Here is a 20,665-nt window from a genome sequence, read left to right as displayed (position 1 = left end):
ATGTTAGTTCCTATACCTTCACAGTGAAATCCATCTCTCTCTCTCTCTCTCTCTCTCTCTCCCTCCCTATCTATCTGGCATTTATTTAGCCTTCTCTCCACAGCCCCACTCTCTGACCATCTTCTCTCCATCAGAAACTTGTACTCTACCAATGGAAGCTTCCAGCTTTGATACATGAGCTTTTTGAATTATCTTGTTGGAAACCAGGGCCTTAGAATGTTTTCTGTGTCTCCTCATGTCCCAGTGCAGTGAAAGTTTCCAGTAGCCCTTTACGTGTTGTCTTCTTGCATTAGAATGTAAACTCCTTGAGTGTAGGGATGGTTTTATCTGTATTGGTATCCTAAGCACTTAGGAGAGTGCCTGGTATATAGTAAATGCTTAATAAATACACACTCTCTCTTTCTCTCTCTCTTCTTCCCCCTTCTCTCCCCCCTTCTCTCTCTCTCTCTCTCTCTCTCTCTCTCTCTCTCTCTCTCTCTCTCTCTCTCTTCTTCTTCTTCCTCCTCCTCCTCCTCTCCTCCTCCTTCTCTCCTCCTCCTCTCTCTCTCTCTCTCTCTCTCTCTCTCTCTCTCTCTCTCTCTGTCTTATCTACGTATATCTGTGGGAGGCAGGGTAGAATGGCAACCCATTCCATTTTGTGAGTTTTGTGAAGGTTTTCCCCTTATGTCAACCCCAAACCTGTGTCTTTGCAGCTCCCACCCTGATCCCAGTTCTGTCCTCAGGGATGAAGAAGAACAACCTCAATCTTTCTTTGACATTATGGCCCTTCATTTATCAGTTGTGCTCTTCAGGTTTGGGATTCCAAGCACCCCTCTCCCCTCTGGGATGAATGGCTCATTTAGAGCCCAGCTACCAAGATCTGATGGCCCTCAGATCTTAGAAAGACAAAGGGATGCCTAGTGGATAGTGTACTTAATTCCCTGGGCTACCTGGATATTAGGAAAAAACAGCCCATACTTGGGAGGATATGTGGCAGAGTTGCATGGATGGGATAGCCATGGGTGGATTGGGATAAAACCAAGGATTCCATTTGAATATTTGAAACTAAGGGTGCTGGAGATTGGATTTAGATCTAAATGTCCTGGACTGAAAGCTCAGCTCTGACACGTCATACCTGTGTTATTTTGGCAAGTCATAACTTAAAACAACAACAAAGAGAGGGTGCTGGAACTTCCAGCATGCCAATTCTCCCAATGTCCAATCAGACTTAACAGGATTCTTTTAGAAATCAGGGCCTGAAGTCACAAATGTTCAGATCTCCACTTGTTCCTGTTTCCTCTGTCTGTTTCCTCCTTTCCCTACCTTAGCCTGAAAGGGGCTCCATCTAACCTCCCTGTGTCACCTGAAAATAGTTGTCATGTCAGAATCACCAAGCCTGAGACCTGGAAGGAGTCATAGCAGTCACCTTCTCCAAGTCCTGTATGAAAGGAATCTCCACTATGATATACTCGACACGTTGTCATCGAGCCACTGCTTAAAGATCTTTAAGGAGGGAGAATCCATTGCTTCAAAAGTGGCCCATCCCACTTGGGAACATCTCAAATTGTTGGCTAATTTTTCCTTACATCCAGTCCAAGTTTGCCTCTTTTGTACCTCCCACCCATGGCTTCTACTTCTATCCTCTGGGGCCAAAGAGAGTAAGGCTGACCCCTTCCCCATGTGACAGCCTATTGAATATTGGTTAGGGGCTGTCTCTTCTGCAGAAGCCTGGAGTTCCCATCTTGCCTTTGGGGACTTTTACAGAACCAGGATCTTTGCACAGTCAGTTGTTTTTCTTTCTTTTTTGAACTAGTGGTTGGTTGATAGGTGCTTAATAAATGCTAGTTGACTGACCTCATGACCTTGCCAATCTACATTTTCTTCTTCTGTAAAATGGGGATAATAATGTTCATTCAGCCTTGACTGAGAGAATGAATTCTCTCTGAATGTACCTTCTCTTTCTTGGTGACACCATCAACGAAAGGTAAACTTTTGTCTTATCCTGAACTGAAAGAAGTCTCCACTTCACTTCTTGGCCATTCCTAGACCATGCAGCCACTCACAGATCTTCGTCTGCCTGCCCTCTCTTTCTAACGCTACTTGATGAGTTACCTCCTCTCACTGGAATATGGAGAGGATGTAGAACTAAAAATTAAATGAAATCGAATTTGAAAAAAGAATATAAATGCCTTAAGGGCACAGACTATGATGCTTTCTTGTACTTGCGTCCCCAGAGCTGAGCCCATGTCCCTTCTGGGGTGGTTGACTCAAATGAGAGGTGGTGCAATAGATAGAGTGATGGGGCTGAAGTCAGGGAGAGTCATATTTGTGAGTTCAAATCTAGCCTCAGACATTTATTAACTGCATGACCTTGGGCAAGTCACTTAGTCCTATTTGCCTCACTTTCCTCATTTATAAAATGAGCTGGAGAAGGAAATGGCAAACAACTCCAGCATCTTTGCCAAGCCTGGAACATAGGAAGCCCTTAGTCAATGTCCTGTTTTCTTCACTCATTCATTGAGTGCTTGGGATTCCAAGCACCCCATTGGGTTTATTATCATCCCTATGCAGATAGATGACATACAGCCACAAATATCCAGTCATTGTCTCTCCCCTGAATTTCAGTCTCATATTATAATGTAGGGGAGTGAGATGAAAAGTGATAACCCACATAGAGATAGCTTTGAATAAACTGTGTTGCTACTTACAAGGGGAGGAGGAGAACAATATCATTGTATGGCCTTTGTGCCCTGAGTGGGCAACCAGAAGCAGAGGGGTTATAATTACATTCTGGTGGAAGGACAGCTAGGTGGCACAGTGGATAGAATGCCAGCCCTGGAGTCAGGAAGACTCACCTTCCTGACTGGTCTGAGACACTTACTAGCTGTGTGACCCTGGGCAAGTCACAACCTCATTTGCTTTAGTTTTCTCATCTGTAAAATGAGCTGGAGGAGGAAATGACAAACCACTTCAGTATCTTTGCCAAGAAAACCCCAAATGGGGTCACAAAGAGTTGGGCATGACTGAAATTACTGAATAATAACAACAAGAATTCATGCTCTTGTGGAAGGCCCAGACCCTTCAGGGCTCAAACTTATATATAGCTCGAGACAAAGAGCCAGCATCATACCAAAGACAGGGTATTTTCTAAATTGCCTAATAAGGTGTGAGGACTGGGGGCAGAGCTGTAGAGAATTTAACTCCAATCGTGCCAGTCCAGCAAGAGACCAAAAGGACTAATTATCAGTCTCTGGGATTATTAGCTGTGACATATTGGCACCCTTGTTTTTCCTTGTCACAGGGGTTAGGGCTATATCAGTCAAACCACTGTTAACTGGTCAACACATCTCCAACCTACTTGATATTTTAAAACTGGATGTCCCACAGTTATCTCAAATGCAACACGTCCAAAACAGTTCATTATCTTTCCCTTCAAAATCTGGCCCTCTTCTAAATATCCCTAGTTTTACTAAGGAAACCTCTATCCTTCTGGTTCCCTAGGTGTGTAACCTTGGTGTTATTCATGACTCTTCACTGTCCCTCATCCCATACAGCCAATCAGTTGCTCAGTCTTTCTGGTTCTACATCCACAATCTCTCATGTTCTCCCATTCTCTCCACTCTAACAGCCACCATTCTAATTCAGGACCTCATCACCGCTGCATGGATTTCTACAAAACCCTCCTAATTGGTCCCCCTGCCTCAAGTTTCTCCCCACTCCAACCCATCCTTCTTACAACTGCCAAGGTGATTTTAATTAACTAGAAGTCTGACCACTGGTTAATAAAGCCCAGTGGCTTTCTGTTGCCTTTAGAATTAAATGTAAAATTTTGTTTACTTTGTAAAGCCCTTCACAATCTGGTCCCAGCCTAGCTTTCCAGCCTCACTGGACATTACTCTCTTTATACTCTATTGTGTATCTCATATCTCCGTACCTTTCTACTCCCATGCTTGGATTGCCTTCCCGCTTACCTGTTGTCTCAAAGAAGCCCTTGTTTCTATCAAAAGTCTGCGTCTATATGAAACCTTTCCAGAGCCCCCAGCTGCCAATGCCTCTTTTCCATTCACTTTGCATTTACTTTGTATTTTTTGTATATACTTACTATGTGGTGTTATTTCTCAAAATGGAAGCACGCTTTTGACTGTGACACCAGCTACCTCTGAGAAGTGAGTGTCATCCAAGCAGAAGCAGTTTGGAAAAAACCAAGAAGGTGGAAGAAGGAATGTTACATGTGGAGAATGGCAGGGAGATCAGTTTGGCTGAGACATAGACTTTGAGAGGAGTTATAGGGAATAATTCTGGAAAGGTAGGTAGGAGTCAGACTGTGAAGGACTTTCCTTGCCAAAGGGAAGAGTTTGTATAAAGTCTCATTTTCAGTGAGACGCAATGTGGTGTAGTTGATGACCTTGGTTCAATTCCATATTTGCTGGTACGCTGACAAATATCACAGATCCAGATTTAAAAAAATGCATGTCCCTTCTGGGGTGGTTGAAAGACTCAAATGAGAGGTGGTGCAGTGGATACAGTGATGGGGCTGAAGTCAGGGAGACTCATATTTGTGAGTTCAAATCTAGCCTCAGACATTTATTAGCTGCATGACCTTGGGCAAGTCACTTAATCCTATTTGCCTCACTTTCCTCATTTATAAAATGAGCTAGAGAAGGAAATGGCAAACCACTCCAGCATCTTTGCTAAGAAAACCCTAAATGGGGTCATTAAGAGTTGGGCATGACTGAAACAACTGAACACATAAGGAGCTTTGCAAACCTCAAAGGCTACATATATGTAAAGTACTATCATTAATGAAATGGGGAAAATATTATGTATATTATCATAGTACTGACTTCCCAAGGTTATTGTGAGAGTCAAAAGAGACCATGTAGGCTATGTACTTTGCTAACCTTCAAGAGTTTGGTAAGTACCAGAAATGGCTGCTGTTTTCCCCAGTACTAACCTTGTAGGAACATGGAGGGTCATTCATGCTGATGGGGGCAGAAAGAATGAAAATATTACCTGAAACTCTTTGATCCTCCTTGACAGCGCTCATCTTCCTTATCAATTCTTAGAATGAGAAATGAAAAGGAGAATGGACTCAGCTTCTCCTTCCCTCTCTTCCCCAAGACCATTTTTAAACAAGTAGCAATAAATTATAATGATTTATATTTACATCTAACCTTGATAGGGAACATGTTGGCATAATGGATGGAGTATCTGGAATACCTGGGCTCAAGTCTGGCTTTTGAGTCTGAGTAAGTACCTTAACTTCCCAGGGACCCCAGGCAATTATCTAAGCCTATTTATTATCAAACCATTGCTGATCTACATTGGTGGAGAGTTTCCATATTGAAGTTTCCCCACTTTGACAAAATCACAGCTGTTCACCCTATCCAACCCCTGTTTTATGTAATAGATGATTAACTGGACCCCTATTTTATTGGACTCCTATTTTGTTCTGATAAGTATTAATCAGTTTGATACGATTCCATAGGGGTGATATTAGGCCCCAGAGCTGTGAACTGCATATTGTAAGTTCACTTGCTTAGTCATAGGAAGATAACTAGAGGACCTCCATCCTTCTTTTTCCTTGTTTCAGTGACTAAGCCCAGAGTGGTGGGAGTTACTCAATTACATGGAAAGTCCCCCAGCTATTTTTGTTGCCCCTCTGTCCCTCATTATACCCCCAAACATAAGGAGATGACGATGAGCACTTGACCAGTAAGTGGCCATGGGTGTGCTCATCAGGCCCCCCCAAAAAGATAGGTCTGTTGAGGTCTGCTCATTAGCCCATTTGTTAACCAATGGGATTGTGTATTTTGTGTAGACCCTCCTGGAGGGAAAAGGGCAAGGCCTATCAAGCAATGAGATTTTGCATTTTTAATTTGCTTCATCTGTATTGTCTAGTTATCAAGCACTATAAAACTAAGGCCTTGGAGGAAGGGGGCATCTCAGATCATGAGGAAAATCTGAGGTCCACTTCATCAGGGAGGGGTATGGGACCTTTAATAAAGTGCCATTGACCCAGAGCTCTGCCTCAACAGTTTTTCTTACAGATTGGACACTTTTGGAATTTCCACACATGTAACACCTGAAAGTTTGCAAAGCACTTTCTTTGTGATAATTTTGTCAACTAGGTAGTCAAATATTTTTGTCCCTATTCTAAATATGAAGGAACCGAGACTTAGAGTTGTCCAATCTTAAGTTAGTGTGTTAGTAAGAACTAGTATTTGAATCCAGATCTTCTGACTAGCTGGTGGCTTTCCCATGAGACCATGCATGTAATATAAGATGGAAGGAAGTCAAAGATGCTGCTTTCAGACTTTACAAGCCACCTCAAGTTCACACATTCTTTTTGGGAAATATATTTCTTAACCCATTGTGATGTTTCATACCTTGTAGGGCTCTAGCTCCTACTTGGCCCCTGGGCTCCTTCTTTTTCTTGGGAGAAGCACTGCCAGGGAATGTATTGAGTGGTTAACTTGAAATTGTGAAGGTCTGGGTTCAAATCTTGCCTAAGATACTTATCATCAATATGACCACGAGAAAACCTCTCTGAGCCTCAGTTTCCTCATCTGTAACAAGGAAATAATAAAAACTCCTTCCTCCCAGGGTGGCTGTGAGCACCAAAGGAGATGATATATTTAAAATGCCTTGCAATTCTTATTTTACTGTGCAAATGTGTGAGTTGTTATTTGGTCAGATTAGAGAACTGAAGATGACAAAAAATTAAAGATGGTGGAACCCTGGACTGCTCTCTCTCAATTTCCTGAAATCTAATTCTTTGAGGACATAAAACTACATAACAAACTACAATTGTAAGGCAAAGCAAAATGTATTTATTAATAACTTACTATGTTCCAGGACCTGTACTAAGCATAATTAATGGAATTGTAGCTTCAGACCTTGAAGGAACCTCAGAGGGTATCTGGTACCACCCCTTCATTTTACAGACACCTGGAGTGTTGAAGTAACTGACACAAGGTTATATAGATAGTAAGATAGAAATTGAACCCATAGCCCTTGACTTCAAATTCAGAAGTCTTCATTCTCAAATTCAAGGTATAAAATATGTCTCTACCATTGCTACAGATACTGGTGACTCTAGCTTTGATAATTAGGATAGTGAGGGGCCCTGAGTTCATACTATTTGAAGATCAACTGAATGGATTGGAGATTAGAGGGTTGTAAATTCAGAGCTGGGAGGGACCTCGGAGTCTATCCAGTCCAACGTTGTTCATTTTGTAGACAAGTAAACACACTCAGGGAGATTCATGTCTTGGCTTCAGGCAAGAAGATTAGAAAGGAGGGGAATAGGGAATGATAGCTGCAGAGGTTATCATCTGGAATAAGGCATAGACTTATTCTTTTTGTCAGTAGAATTAAGGGCAATGGGTAGAAAGTGCAAAGAGGGTAATTTAGATAGAGCTGTCTTAAGAGTCCTAAGGCTGCCTTGAGAATTAGTGGGTTCCCTTCATTGGAAGTTTTCCAGCAAAGACTGGATGATTAATTTATGTATATATTCTAATGGAGAGCTATTTTCTGGCATGAATTAAACTAAGTGACCATTAGTGTCTCTTCCATCTCTGAAATTATGTGAATCTTCAAAGTAGAATACTATTTTGACTCCTGAAATACAAAACCATCTTTAACTGGACAAGATTCCTTTAATACCCAGAGAGTTCCAGGGCCAACCATGTCAGTTTCTTATATCAAAAGAACTTCCCTCTTTGGTGTTATCCATGGTCCTGGCATTACTTCAGTCTTTGACTACCCTTACCACTAAATCTTCTGAAGTAGAGAGATCATGGACTCTCAACCTGGGGTGCACAGACCATTCATGGGCAAATTTCAGGGAGTCTGTGTACTTGGGTGGGGAAAATACATGTATATTTTCAGTAACCTCTACCTAGAACTTAGTATTTCTTTCAATTGTGAATTAAAAACAAATAATTTTTTCTGAAGAGGAGACCATAGGTTTCACCAGAATGCCAGAAGGATCAATAACAGAAAAAGGTAAAGGGCCCTTACATAGTCTCTCTATCTTATTCCTAGCCACATACTCTCCCTTTGACCCCTCTGACCTTTTGACGGCCCAACATTGCTTATTAGTTGGTTCTTTGACTTCCTCCTCAGATCTCTCTACCCATCTAGCTATGACCTGGCACATGATAGGTGCTCAATAAATGCTTATTAACTGATTGACTCCTTCCCTTGCTACCCTGGTAAAGCATTCTGTTTTTGAACATAACCAGCAAACGTCTTTCTTTTGCTGGCATCTACCACAGTGGCTGGTACACAGTGGGTGCTTAATAAGTGTTTGTGAGTAGATTGAATTTTCGCAACAGTAATGTGATTCACTAAAGCATTATAGAATTTAAGGAAAGACATTTAAAATATTTTATTAGAGGACACATTTCAATATTGAACAAGACATAAATATATTGCCTGTATTTATAGGAGTGTAAATGCTTATCATTTGAACTACATTGTTGAAACAAATAGAACAACTCCCTTAAAACATGAATGAATTGCATGGTCCACAAAGTACATCTCCCCCCAATAATTTATTTGTCTGCTTATTAATTAATCTATACATTCATTTAATTCAAGAAAAATGACCAGCATGATTTTTTCAATGTATTAAAGAAATGAGTTTATAAAAATGGCACGTGGAAAATTCAGAAACAGCATAGTTCAAAGATAGTCCATTCCATGAGAGTAAAATGTCTTAGAAGCCATTTTCAGCTTGGGTGTCAATGCAAAATACTGCAGCTGATTCAAGTATACAGACGTTTTTGCAAGGCAGGATGCAAGTCAAGCTCATGGACAGACCTATCAGGCACATGAGCATTCTGTCTGTGACAGCAAATACAACACAACCCACATTGCCACAATATTAGGAAAGATATACATATATATATATATTTCACAAAATATAAAGATCAAAAGGTACCATCCACTCAAGATATCATGTACAGAGGTGATCAAATACCCAAAGCTAAAGAGGGCCAGGTTGAATCACATATGGCTGGTATGTTGGTGGAAATTTCACAGAGAATGGGGGTGATGTCAGTGGTGGTGGGGCTCATTTAGCTCATTCATGTTAAGGGTTGTGTGGGAAACCACTCTATCTGGTGGGCAGCCCCACTCCTCACCTATTTATTCTGATTATGACATGGAGCTCGTATCCTGGGTAACTTTTATTAGAAAAGAAGCAGAAGAGAGGCAGCCAGCTGGGACATGTGCTCAGATTCATGCTTCAAGGAGGACTGTGGCATGCTATTGAACCAGAGCCTTAATGTCACAGGGATATAATGAATCTTTACTCGGGGTGGACCACATATCATGCCAGGAAGAGTAAGCAAAAGCCTATCAGTTCAGTTGCTAGCTGATAATACTAAAAACCTTTCACTAAGCATTTCTTTTGAAGTATTACACAGGACTTGTGACTGCTTTCCCACCTCATAAGCCATCGTTCTCACCTTGGTAAACCCTCTTGACATAACAGGCTGAACATCATTCAACTTTCAGTGCCAAAGTTTAAGCACTTCTTGAGAAACATAGAGATTTAATTGTTACCACAGCCAGCATTTAAAAAAATTGATTTAAAAACACACCACCCATTTCTCTCTTTTGGAAAGCCCTTCTCACTTACTGTAGTTTAAAAAAATAACACTGCATTTTAGACAACACTGGATTGTTAATGCCTTACAAAGCCTTTGCTCACAGCTATGGATTAGTTGCCTCACACACAGTGAAAGTTTTATTTACATGATGAGTGATCAGCAAAAAAAACTGAATTCCTTTTTTTTCTGTCTAAAGACAAATGAAAAAGAAAGGGTTCTGAGGCCCAGTTTTTCCAGTGGCATAAACTAGAGGGGCCCAGGTTTTTCATCCACTGGCCCTTTAAAGGTTCAGCCTTGGGTAAAAGGTAAAGGGGAAAAGAAGGGAGAGATGTGTGGGCTTAGGGGTAGAACTAGTGATAGAACTAGTTTACTGTGCCAAGTCCTGGGATGCAGAGAGAGCCTTCTGTCATGACAGTTTTCCTTGACAGGGACTGGGGTTTCTGTGGTTGCATTTTCTGTATCTGTGAATTTTGTTCTTTCTTTCTTTGGTGATGTGGCAGTGGAGGGGTATTGAGGAACATGGTAGTTAGAAAGTTAGAATCTGGGTGGTGGGAAGGAAAGTGGTGTAACCATGAGAACACAACACAGAGAGAGATTGTTACACTGAGTTGGGTCTCCAAGAATGTGAACAATTGGATCCTGAAACCTGTTCTTGGCTTTTGCATGTTTGTTTTTGCAAGTGCTCATTAATTCATTCACTTAGACATGGGCCAGAAGGCAGATCAGGACAATGGACATGGGATGGGACCCAAAGCAAAGTTTCTTTTAAAAAGAGAGCCTTCACTTGAAAGTCAGATGGCATGTAGACTCAGAGCTGGAAGGGACCACAGAGTACATTGAGCCAAACCCCCTCATTTTAGAGTTGAGCAGAACAAGGCTCCTTGAGGTTGACAGAGCCTCCGGTCACAGAATTAGTGATCAGCCAAGCCAAGAAACCCCTCTTTTTACCCTACCACATTGCATCTCTTGATCCAATTTGCTTAACAAGCATTTTAAGCACCTACTGAGTGCGTGCAGAACACTGTCCTAGGACTAGGGGAGATACAGAGTTTAGATTCAGTTAAATTCAATACATAATTCAATTAAACATCTACCATGTATGAGACACTGTACTAGACTCTGGAGGTAACAAAGGCAAAAATGAAATAGTCCCTGCCCTCAAGGAGCTTACATCATACTGGGTGAAGACAAGAAGCATAAAGATAAATCAATTCAATATAACCACAAGTTTAGTACAACTGAAGAGGCTGGGAAAGGCGCAATATGAGCCTTGCTGTGAACTATTAGCCCCAAGAAGCATAGGTCAAGAGAGAGGGCATTCCAGGCATGGGGAAATGGCTGATACAAAGACCCAGAGGAAGGAAATGAAACATCATATATTGGGAACAGCAAATAAACTAGTTTTGCTGAAAAAATAATATCACTGAATCCCTTTTGCTCAAAATTGACAAATGAACGAACCCAATTTCATAGGGATATGTTCTTGACATGAGCTTGAGAAATCAATTAGCACCAGATGAGATTTCTGTCTTTTTTCCCCCATGATAGAGGAAGTGGGTTGCCTTTATTCTGAGATGATAGCTGTGCGATTTTAGGAAAGTTACTTGATCTTTCTAAGCTTCAATTCATCAGATGTAAAATGAGGAAGTTGGACAGGATAACCTCTGATATCTCTTCTCAATCTGAATCTCAGAGCCCACAAGTTATACCTGACTTTATGTAATAGGCATTTTCTTGTAAAGCTCTGCCTCTGCTTAACCTCACAGTGTCCCAGACAACTGAACTATAGTTGCAGTAGGGGTGCCAATCAGCTTTGGGAGAGTAAGTTTCCTTATGATATACCAATGAAATTACAGGTCTAGGAAAAATAAAAATATCTCTGTAAAAGGATTCCTTGTCACTTTTTTTGAGAGGTTGAGGAAATAAACTACTCTCAAAATTTACACTTTATGCTTAAGTTCACCACAAGGTACCAAATTATACTTTCGTTTACCATGAGCTAAACTAGAGGGAATCTAAGTGGAGCAAATATTTGTCCCTTTATAGAAACTGAAGAATCCTTTTCTGAAGTAGGCAATTCATATTCACATGATATAGACCAGCCCCGTCATTTATAATGGAAAAAACAAAGTGGATGAAAAATTGGCCAGATTACAACATCCCATTGGATGGGCAACCCACTGAGTCAGTACATTAGTGATCTATGTTGGCTGGTCATTTCAGGTGGATGATGATGTGGGCCCACAACAGAAGTACAGAGGAGAACTTGGGAAACTGTGCAGGGCTTTCAATGATAAGCAAAAGTTTTATGTTTTAATGCCAAGATAGTTTTGGAGATGTCGTATGGCTACAAATAATAGAAGACCATGATTTCAGAAGAATTACATAAAATCTCCCACTCTCTGATTCATCTGTGTTTTTCGGTTCAAATCTGGGTATACTGGTTTTTCTTAAGGTAAGGTAAATCTATATTCATTCAGGTCCAAAATCAAGCAATTCATCAGTATTCATTTATCAAGTACCTATCATATGCAAGGCACTGGAATCCTGAGGATACAAATACAAAGAATGAAGCAACCCTTACTCATGAGGGGCTTACATTCATAAGAGGATACAGTCATATTTCACTTTATATGTTTCTATATTATTAACATTCATAATTAATTACAGATCATAGATTTAGAGCTGGGGGGACTTTATAGATTATGTAGTCCAATATCCTCATTTTATAGACAAAGAAACTAAGACTTAGAGAGGGCGAAATGACCTTGCCAAAGTCTTTGGGCTCCCCAGCTTGTACTCTTATTTCTATGATTACCAAAAAGTTGAATTTTCTTATTTTTCATTTGTGCCAAACATTCTCAATAAAATCCCACAGCAGCTTTCTTCCTAGAAACCCCCAAAATGATTGATAGGGATAGAATATGTTCAGGCAAAGCTGAATTAGAACATGAACTCCATATCCAAAATTTACTTAGGGCCACTTAAACCAAGTTTAAGACCCGCAGCTAGGAACAGACTATATGGAAAGGGTTATGACAATAAGGTAAAATAGTCTAGGAATGTGACGGAATGGCCATAGTCAGACTGGTCATGATGGGCTAAAGCTTGGGGTATAACCATCCTCACATCATACCATTGCTTGTATAAATTCTGGAGCCAAGTAGTATAGTGAAGAGAGTGCTGGACCTGGAGTCAAGATGACTTGAATTCAAATCTTGCCTCAGACATTAACTGGTTGTGTGGTCCTGGACAAGTTACTCTCTGTGTCTTAGATTTCTCATCTATAAAAGGTGGGGTTTAGCTTGACGTCTTCTATGGTCTTAAAGTTCTAAATGTCTTCTAGTTCTAGATCTATGGTCCTATAGATCCTGTCTCAGATACATAATAAGTGCGTGACCCCAGTGACCATATGACCTCTCTGTGCCTCAGTTTTCTCATCTGTAAAATGAAAGAGTTGCACTTGATGGCCCCTATGATCCCCTTTATCTGCAAATCAATGATCCTATGATTTTATGATCTAGAAATCAAATGGAGAAACCCAAGGTTAGACCTGTGGTCTTAACACATGTAGCCTATAAGACTGTTCTCTGTTAGCTTGTGTTGATTTGACTCTGATTAGCTAGAGAGCCTCCAGAGGAAGGAAATCTAGATGGTGAAGGATCCAGGGTCCAAGCCACATGAGCATCACTTGAAGGAACTGGGGATGCTTAGATTGAGAAGAGAAGACCTGACAACTGTCTTCAAGTATTTTAAGAACTGTTAAGTTTCAGAAGGATTAGACTTTGCTTGGCTCCAGAGGGCAGAAATAGGAGCAGTGAGGAGAAGCTGCAGAGAGGAAGAACTTAGTTTGATATGAGGAAAATCAGAGATTTCTAAAAGTGATACGCCTCTCTCTCTCTCTCTCTCTCTCTCTCTCTCTCTCTCTCTCTCTCCGTCTCACTCTCTCTCTCTCTCTCTCTCTCTCTCTCTCTGTGTGTGTGTGTGTGTAGTATGTTCTTCCTCCCTGGAAGTCTTAGAGCAAGGGCTGGATGGCTATCTGTCAGGCATTCTTTTTCAGGTATGGATTGGACTTGGTGGCCATTGAAGTATTTTCTAACCTCAAAATTCAGTGATTCTGGGACTTAGATGGATACATTATAGTTGAAATAAATATTTTGGTTCTTTCTGATCCCTCACCACCACTGCTCCCCTGTCTCTGCCTGATCAGTCACAAAGTCATCTTTAAGCTGTATCTCCAATCCCCTCCTCTCCACTCCTGATGCCACCACTCTACTATAACACTCATTTTTTTTTTCTGGACTAGAAACTTAACCCTCTTTCTACAGTGTCTCCATGCCCTTATCCTTTGCATGATGTTTAAAATAATTTTCCTAATGTACATGATTGATCTTATCACTTTCTGGGTCAAAAACTTTACATGACTCTCCTTAGTTTATGGCATAAATATGAATTCCTTAGCTTGACATTCCAAACTTATTATAATCAGATTTTATCCCGTGTTCTCAGGTTTACCTCCCATGTCTCTCCTTCATGTCCTAGTAAAATTGGGGTGCTGGCTGTTCCTTGAACTTGCCTCTGGGGATTCCCCATGGCTGGACTAGTTTGCCCTCTTCATCTCTGCCTCTTAGAATCAATAACTGTCTTCTAGGCTCATCTAGGGTATCCCCGAAGCCTTCCCAGAACAATTCCTCCTGATGTTCTCTTCTTCAAATGCCTTATATTTTCTTCTCTGTCCATATGTTGCAGCAGGGCCATTTCCATGCCATAGTAGAATGCCATAGTAGGAGTGTTTCAGTCAATCAACAAGCATTTATTAAGCACTTACTCTGGGCAAGCCACTGATTAAGAAAGGCAAAAACAGGAAGGTCCCTATCCTCCAGGAGCCCACATCCTAATGGGGAAGACAACAATCAAATGATTGTGTTTCAGGTTGGTTTCTTTGCCTTGCCACCCTCAGTGCTTATCACAAAGCTTTGCCTCTAGTAGGCAATTAATAAAACTTAATGAATAAAAGAATGGTTATGAAGGTGATTGTGCTAATATACCAGAGAAATTAGCTATTTTGATGGAAGTAAAGAGGAGGAAATAGAGCAAAAGGGAAGGCAGGGCAGAACAGGAGAAGATTCTGTGAGGCTATAAAGAAGTGTGCTCAAAGAGTGCCCAATCACTGAATGTGGTGATAGATCAGTTTGGCATGCAGTAATATTGGAGATGTAGGGGAGAACTGGGAATTTCTGAAGAGTAAATGGGTTGTTTTACAGCCAAAGAAATATGGATATTGGCCTACAAATAGGAACTGACCCTTCAACCTTCTAGCTCAGTCACTAACCAGAGGGCCAAGATCTTCCCCTCTCTTGGCCTGAGTTTTGTCCTATTTAAAATGGGGTTATATTGTACCAAATCTGAGGTCCTTCTAAGCTCTGACATGTTGTGTTTCTATGAATCTCTATTTCTACTGCCCTTCTACCATGGACACCTTGCTCAAGTCACGTAATGCCTCAGTTTCTTCATTTGTAAAAGGACAAAAAATCAGCTACATGGCCTGCCTGTGAAGTCCCTGACAACTCTAGATCTGTATTCCTATGAACTAGGAAATACATGAAAATAATGAGCTCAGGGCAACAAAGATTTCTGCCTTTTCCTCTACTTTCACAGACCCAAATTTACCTAGTTTGTTCATTGTATTGTATTGCATTAAATTGTACTGGGTTTTTATGCTGTAATTGACTTGCACAATTTTAATGGCTAATTGATATTCCAGCACCCTAAGATAACGAGCCCATAGATTTAGAGCTAGAAGATAACTTAGTGGTCCTCCAGTGCATTGTCCTTATCTGAACTGAAACTGAACTTCGGAGAGTTTGCCCAAAGCCACACAGTAAGTAGCTGAGCTGAGGGTAGAATCCTGACATGCTGTCTTCCCAGCTAGCATTCCTTCCTCTGATCCATCTGTGGAACCTCTGTCTAGGTTCAAATCCTGGTTCTATCTCTTACTACATGTATGGCCTTGGGCCATCTAGGGGGAAGTCCCTTCGCCTTTAAGGTGAAGTTTCCTTAACTATAAATGATGATGTGAGCCTAGATGACTGCTGGGCTCTAAATTTATGAACTCATCATTGTTTCATTTCCCAGATACGGTCTACACTTAGTCTGGGACTCTTTCTTTTTTAGATTACTGTTAGATGTGCCTCGCTCTTTGTCTGTTCTAGTAACAATTCCCATTACTTGTCAACACTACACAAGATGAGCATCTGAAAGACTGACCATGCTATAATGAAAGAATTGTTTGTTTTTCCCACTCATCTCACCACTGGGCCTGGCTCTAAGAGGCAGAGAAAAAATAACCAAGCTGTCCTACTTTGAACAAATTCTGGCAGATGGAGGTAGGTGTGGGGAAACCAAAAAGCCATCTTTGCTGGCCACTTTATCTAATACCCAATTTGCTTCAGTGGTGGAGAATATTGTAGGACAGCTTCCTTGTGTTGCATAGACAAGGCTTTTTGTATGATGGCCATCCCTTACCGAGTGGGCTCCTGGAAACATGAAGAGGAGCGAGGTGAGCCGAGCATTTGCACACAGCTTGAGTGTCCTCTGTAGGAAGTTACTGTAACTCAGTTACTGGGTCCCTCTGTGGCCATTGGCTCTTGCCACCCCCATCAGCAAAAATGCAAACTGTGATCTCCACTCACCTATCTTGCAGAGGCTCTGGAGGGCCATGGGGCTCATGGCCAGCATTGTTTATGAAGATGGTTGGAGTCAAAGCAGGCTGAGATCAGCCTTGCTCCATGACCAAGTTTGTGGGCAAGGAACAGATGAATAGAGTGTCGTCAATGGCTCCGGCTGGAGCTGTTTGAAGGTGTTTTCAGGGTTAAAAGTCCTAGTGGTATGAAAAGAGATTACAGTAAGTGAGCACCAAGGTCTCCTACAGCACTTGTTCCTTAGTTGCTCCAATGGGACTTCCAAAGGAGAATTTTGCTTATCATAGAATAGTATCCTGTCTGCAGGGAGACTCCCTTCAATGTCACATAATTAAGTATAGTCTTCATGTGCGCAAGAGAGTATCACTTTCACAAAGAGGAAGGAATTTGAACAGAACTAGCCCCAGAAGCAATTGAAGAGTGTCTGAAGAGTTTTGATTAAAAGTGAATGTGATTAGACACTGAGGACTAAATAGATCACTGACTCAACTGAACAGCTGGTGAAATATTCCCATGCTCAGATGCAGAACCTCTGCTCCCAAGATCAGCGGATCAAAGTAGCTGTATGATGTTAATCTTGATACTCAGGGGGAAAGTATCGGTACTTGGTACTCACAACTGAAATGATCCCAACTAATGCACCATCATCTAGGCAAGGAAGTTCAAGGGAAGCAAGTGTGAGTTGAAAAATAGAATCTCAGAATTGGAAAGGACCTTAGAGGCCATCTGGTCCAACCTGTACCGGAGTAAGAATTTCTTGAAAAGATTTATGGCTAGTGTGATCTAATTAGGAACAATCCACCACCCCTAGGACTACCTATTCCATTTTTGGAGAGCTTGAATAGTTAGCATGTTTTCAAGTCTAAACCTCCTTGTCTGCAACTTCTAGCCTTTGCTCTAGTTTTGCTCCCTTGGAAGAAACAGAAAAGCCAACTCCCTCTTCTAATTGAGTATTAATGAGTAGTTACCATTTCCAATGATTTAATTTACAGACCATAATCTTTAGTGACTACCATGTCCTTTCCCAATAGAGTCTAGACTTCTTGAAGGTAGGGACTGTTTTGATTTATCTTTGCATACTCTGAGACTAGTACAGTGCCTAGTTTGTAGTAGTTACTCAGTAAATACTTGTTGAATTGGTCTGAATGGAACTGAAGTTGTCCTCCTAGACAGGGCCAAATCTCATCCCAGTCCATCAACTCTTGGAAACACAAAAGGAGATCAAGGAGAAGAAATCTTGAATTTTTTCCTAACTCAACCAACTCTCTTCCCAACTCTAATGTTGTAGAATAGAATCCTGGTGCTGACAGTGCCAAGATTGTTTAGAAGCTAATTCTAAGAACACAAAGAAAAAGATTTAAGGGGATAATTTTGAGCTCTGAAAAAATCATAACCCAGGGACTATTTTTTCATCTCTTCTGGGACTTAGCTCACCCAAAGGCATGGTTTTGGTGGTTCAATGTTTTAAGTGGGTATTCACACACATCAAATGTGGTCCTTAGGTAGGAGTAGTCCTAGATATAAGAAAATGAGCAAAAGGTTCTGATGGATGCTCAAGTGCTGACAGTAAGCCAAATGCTCACTTCCTGAGGCTCTTCATGCCTCCTTATCACCAGAGCAAGTTGGGTCTTTGTACAGTTTGAGACAGGCATTGTGCACACCCCATTGATCCCTAGTCCTATGAGTTTGGCCCTTCCCATTAGTTGTACTGACTTCTAGGGATATATAGGCACTTCAAAGTTCCTGCTTTAACACATTCAAAAAAGCTTTTCATTCTGGGCCAGTTCTCCAAACTAAAAATAGAGGCAGTAAACATAAGTCAGGAAAAGGGTCTATCCATGACTGTCATTTACTTAAAACAGAAAACACCGAGGCTTGGTGCCAATATAGAATGATTTCAGACAGTGTGGCATGCTCTGAGTTGCAGGGATCGATTTGGTTGATTGGTTAAAAAGCCAATTGAAGTTGCTGATCTTTTTTTCCTAACTCAACGTGCTAAACTTGAGATGATATCATCAAAATTTTAAATTGACAATCGCATATAATTTTATGACTAATTTCATACTATGGGAAAATGTCAGAGTGTAATTCTTAGGTTCCAGAGAATGGGAATGGGAATGGGGGTGGGGCCTGAGGTATTTAGGGATATTTGACATTACAATAGTCATTGTGGTTGATGTCCGATGGCTGGACAATTTCTGGCTGGTTAATTTCACTAGAACTTTAAGATTAAGCCTCCACCATGTTCTTGTTTGTTTGTTTGTTTTGTTTTTGTTTTAGGTGGCTAGGTGGCAAAGGAAACAGAATGGCCTGCATTGGAATCCTGCTTCGGTCACTAGTTGTATGATCCTAGGCAAAGCTATTTAACTTTTCTCAGCTTCAGTATCCTAACCTGCAAAATGTACATAATAAAAGCATCCATGTCATAAGGTTATTGGGAGGATTGAACGAGACAACATATGATGTACTTTGTAAACTTTAAAGCATGATATAAATTCTATCTATTATTATCAAGGGTTTCTTAACCATAAATTACGGTTAGAGATACTTAATTGTAAAGTGCTTAGAGATCGTCTCTCAAAAGACATCATCCACTTCAGGGGGACCAGAAGCTACTATTCTTCCCAAGAAGCTGCTATTCTTATAGGTGGTGTTAAAGTGGGAAAGTCTCATCTAGGCATTTCAACTTAGATGAAAGCAGTCCCTTCCAATCCAGATAAATTCATGAAGACTTTAAGTGAAGGATGACAGAAAAGTCCACAGGACTATCAAGGTAGAGCTGGAAGGGATTTTAGAGGCAGAGTCCAACCTCGTCATTTTACAATTAAGGAAACTGAGGCAAGGAGAGGTTAAGATACTTGCTCAAGGTCACACATATCATAAGTGGAGTAGTTGGACTTTGAAGCCAAGTCTTCTGTTCCAAATCCAGTTTATTTTCTCCTCCTGAATCATTCTGAAGTCTTTAGGTTTTGACCCCTAAGTTCTTCCTGTTCAGGAAGACCTGTCAGACATGACAGAATCCCCATCATCTTGTATAATTGCTATAGAATTAGTGAAAGTTAGAGAACCATAGTACCTTTGAGCCATAAATCTGGAGCTCAAAGGGACCTCAGAGGCCCTCAAGTTAGAGTTTCTTCTTTGACAGAAGAAGAGCCTGAAATTTAGAGAGAGGAAGCAACTTGCCCATAGGGGAAGTTACTACATGATGTTCAGCCACCATGCAAACCTAGTCTGGGTACAAGGTAGAGGGCTCATTACACCAACAGGAGTGAGAACATATGCAGGAAAAGTTTTTTCACTAGAGAAGCTGGTGAACACTTTCAATAAAGGAATGGGACAATATCCCCCAATGCTTCCCAACTGTGAAAAAAGTGCCCACAAATACTCTTAATCAATCCCCATTAAACATTCTTCCTTGCAATATGAGAGATGATGACCTCAAACTACAGTATCATTGCCAGGACTGCAGGAAAGGAAATAGAAGTGTAGCTTGACCTTGTTCTGAGGGCTAGGTAAACTTTGTGCCTTAACTAGGGTGAGGTGATCAGGACTGTGCTCCAGGGATCAATAATTTTGAGCAGTGGCATCAAACAGAAGTAGAAATGGGGCCAGTAAACCATACATAAGGATCCCTGTGGGCTGCATATTGACTTAGAAAAACTACATATTAGCATTATCTCTATTCTATTGTATTTTTATTTATTTTGTTAAATATTTCCCAATTACATTTTAATTACATCTGGTTGGTGCTGCACTTGGGAGTGTCTGACACGTTTGATTTAGAGAATGCTGACAACACTCATGAACCTTTAAGATAACTGAAACCATTGAGTTGAGCACCTAGTCAGCAAGAGTAATAGGTTAGGATGGGAAAATACAAGGTGTCATCCCCACGATGTCCACTACAATCATTTCATATCATTTCCCCTGGGTGCCAGTTCCTAGCTATGTCTCTGCTTGTTAAACACTTTGAAAATATTAAAGGAAAGGTGGAAAGAAAAAAAGGTACCACGGAAAGGATCCAGAGACCTTCTGCTAAGCATTGACATCAGTGATCTGGTAGGAAAATACACTCATAAATTGGAGCTGGCTCCTGCCCACACCTCGCAGGTGTGTTGGATAGTCTGAGCCTGGCACATTGTGCAATAACAGGTAATGGATATGGAAGTCCCGATGTGCCCTTCATTTGCTCATAAATGAGTTCCTGAAATACCCAGTGATTTGTTGAGAAGAGTCTTGCTGGCCCTGGCCAAACTGAAGAGGCTGGGGAGTTGTTTGGCAGCCTCAATCTTCAGGTGCACTGAGCTCCTGTGTTTCTCATTCTCTCTTTTCCCTTCTGTTCAGTGTGCTGCAAATGACTTT

At 41.0% G+C, this 20,665-nt stretch overlaps 1 protein-coding gene across 1 annotated transcript in view; it reads right to left on the bottom strand.

Moving 5' to 3' along the window:
* Nucleotides 1-8,357: 8,357 nt before the first annotated feature.
* The window catches only part of ADRA1A (adrenoceptor alpha 1A), a 127,341-nt gene continuing 115,033 nt past the window's right edge, over nucleotides 8,358-20,665 (bottom strand). The window contains exon 4 of the mRNA XM_036750202.1: nucleotides 8,358-16,482. Within this exon, the coding sequence (XP_036606097.1) occupies nucleotides 16,474-16,482 (9 nt within the window). The 3' untranslated portion in view covers nucleotides 8,358-16,473. The remainder of the gene's footprint in view (nucleotides 16,483-20,665) is intronic.

Source organism: Trichosurus vulpecula, chromosome 3, assembly GCF_011100635.1.
Source record: "Trichosurus vulpecula isolate mTriVul1 chromosome 3, mTriVul1.pri, whole genome shotgun sequence".
Taxonomy (NCBI): Eukaryota; Metazoa; Chordata; class Mammalia; order Diprotodontia; family Phalangeridae; genus Trichosurus; species Trichosurus vulpecula.
Note: the sequence above shows the minus strand (reverse complement) of the source record. Positions and strands in the feature narration are given on the sequence as shown.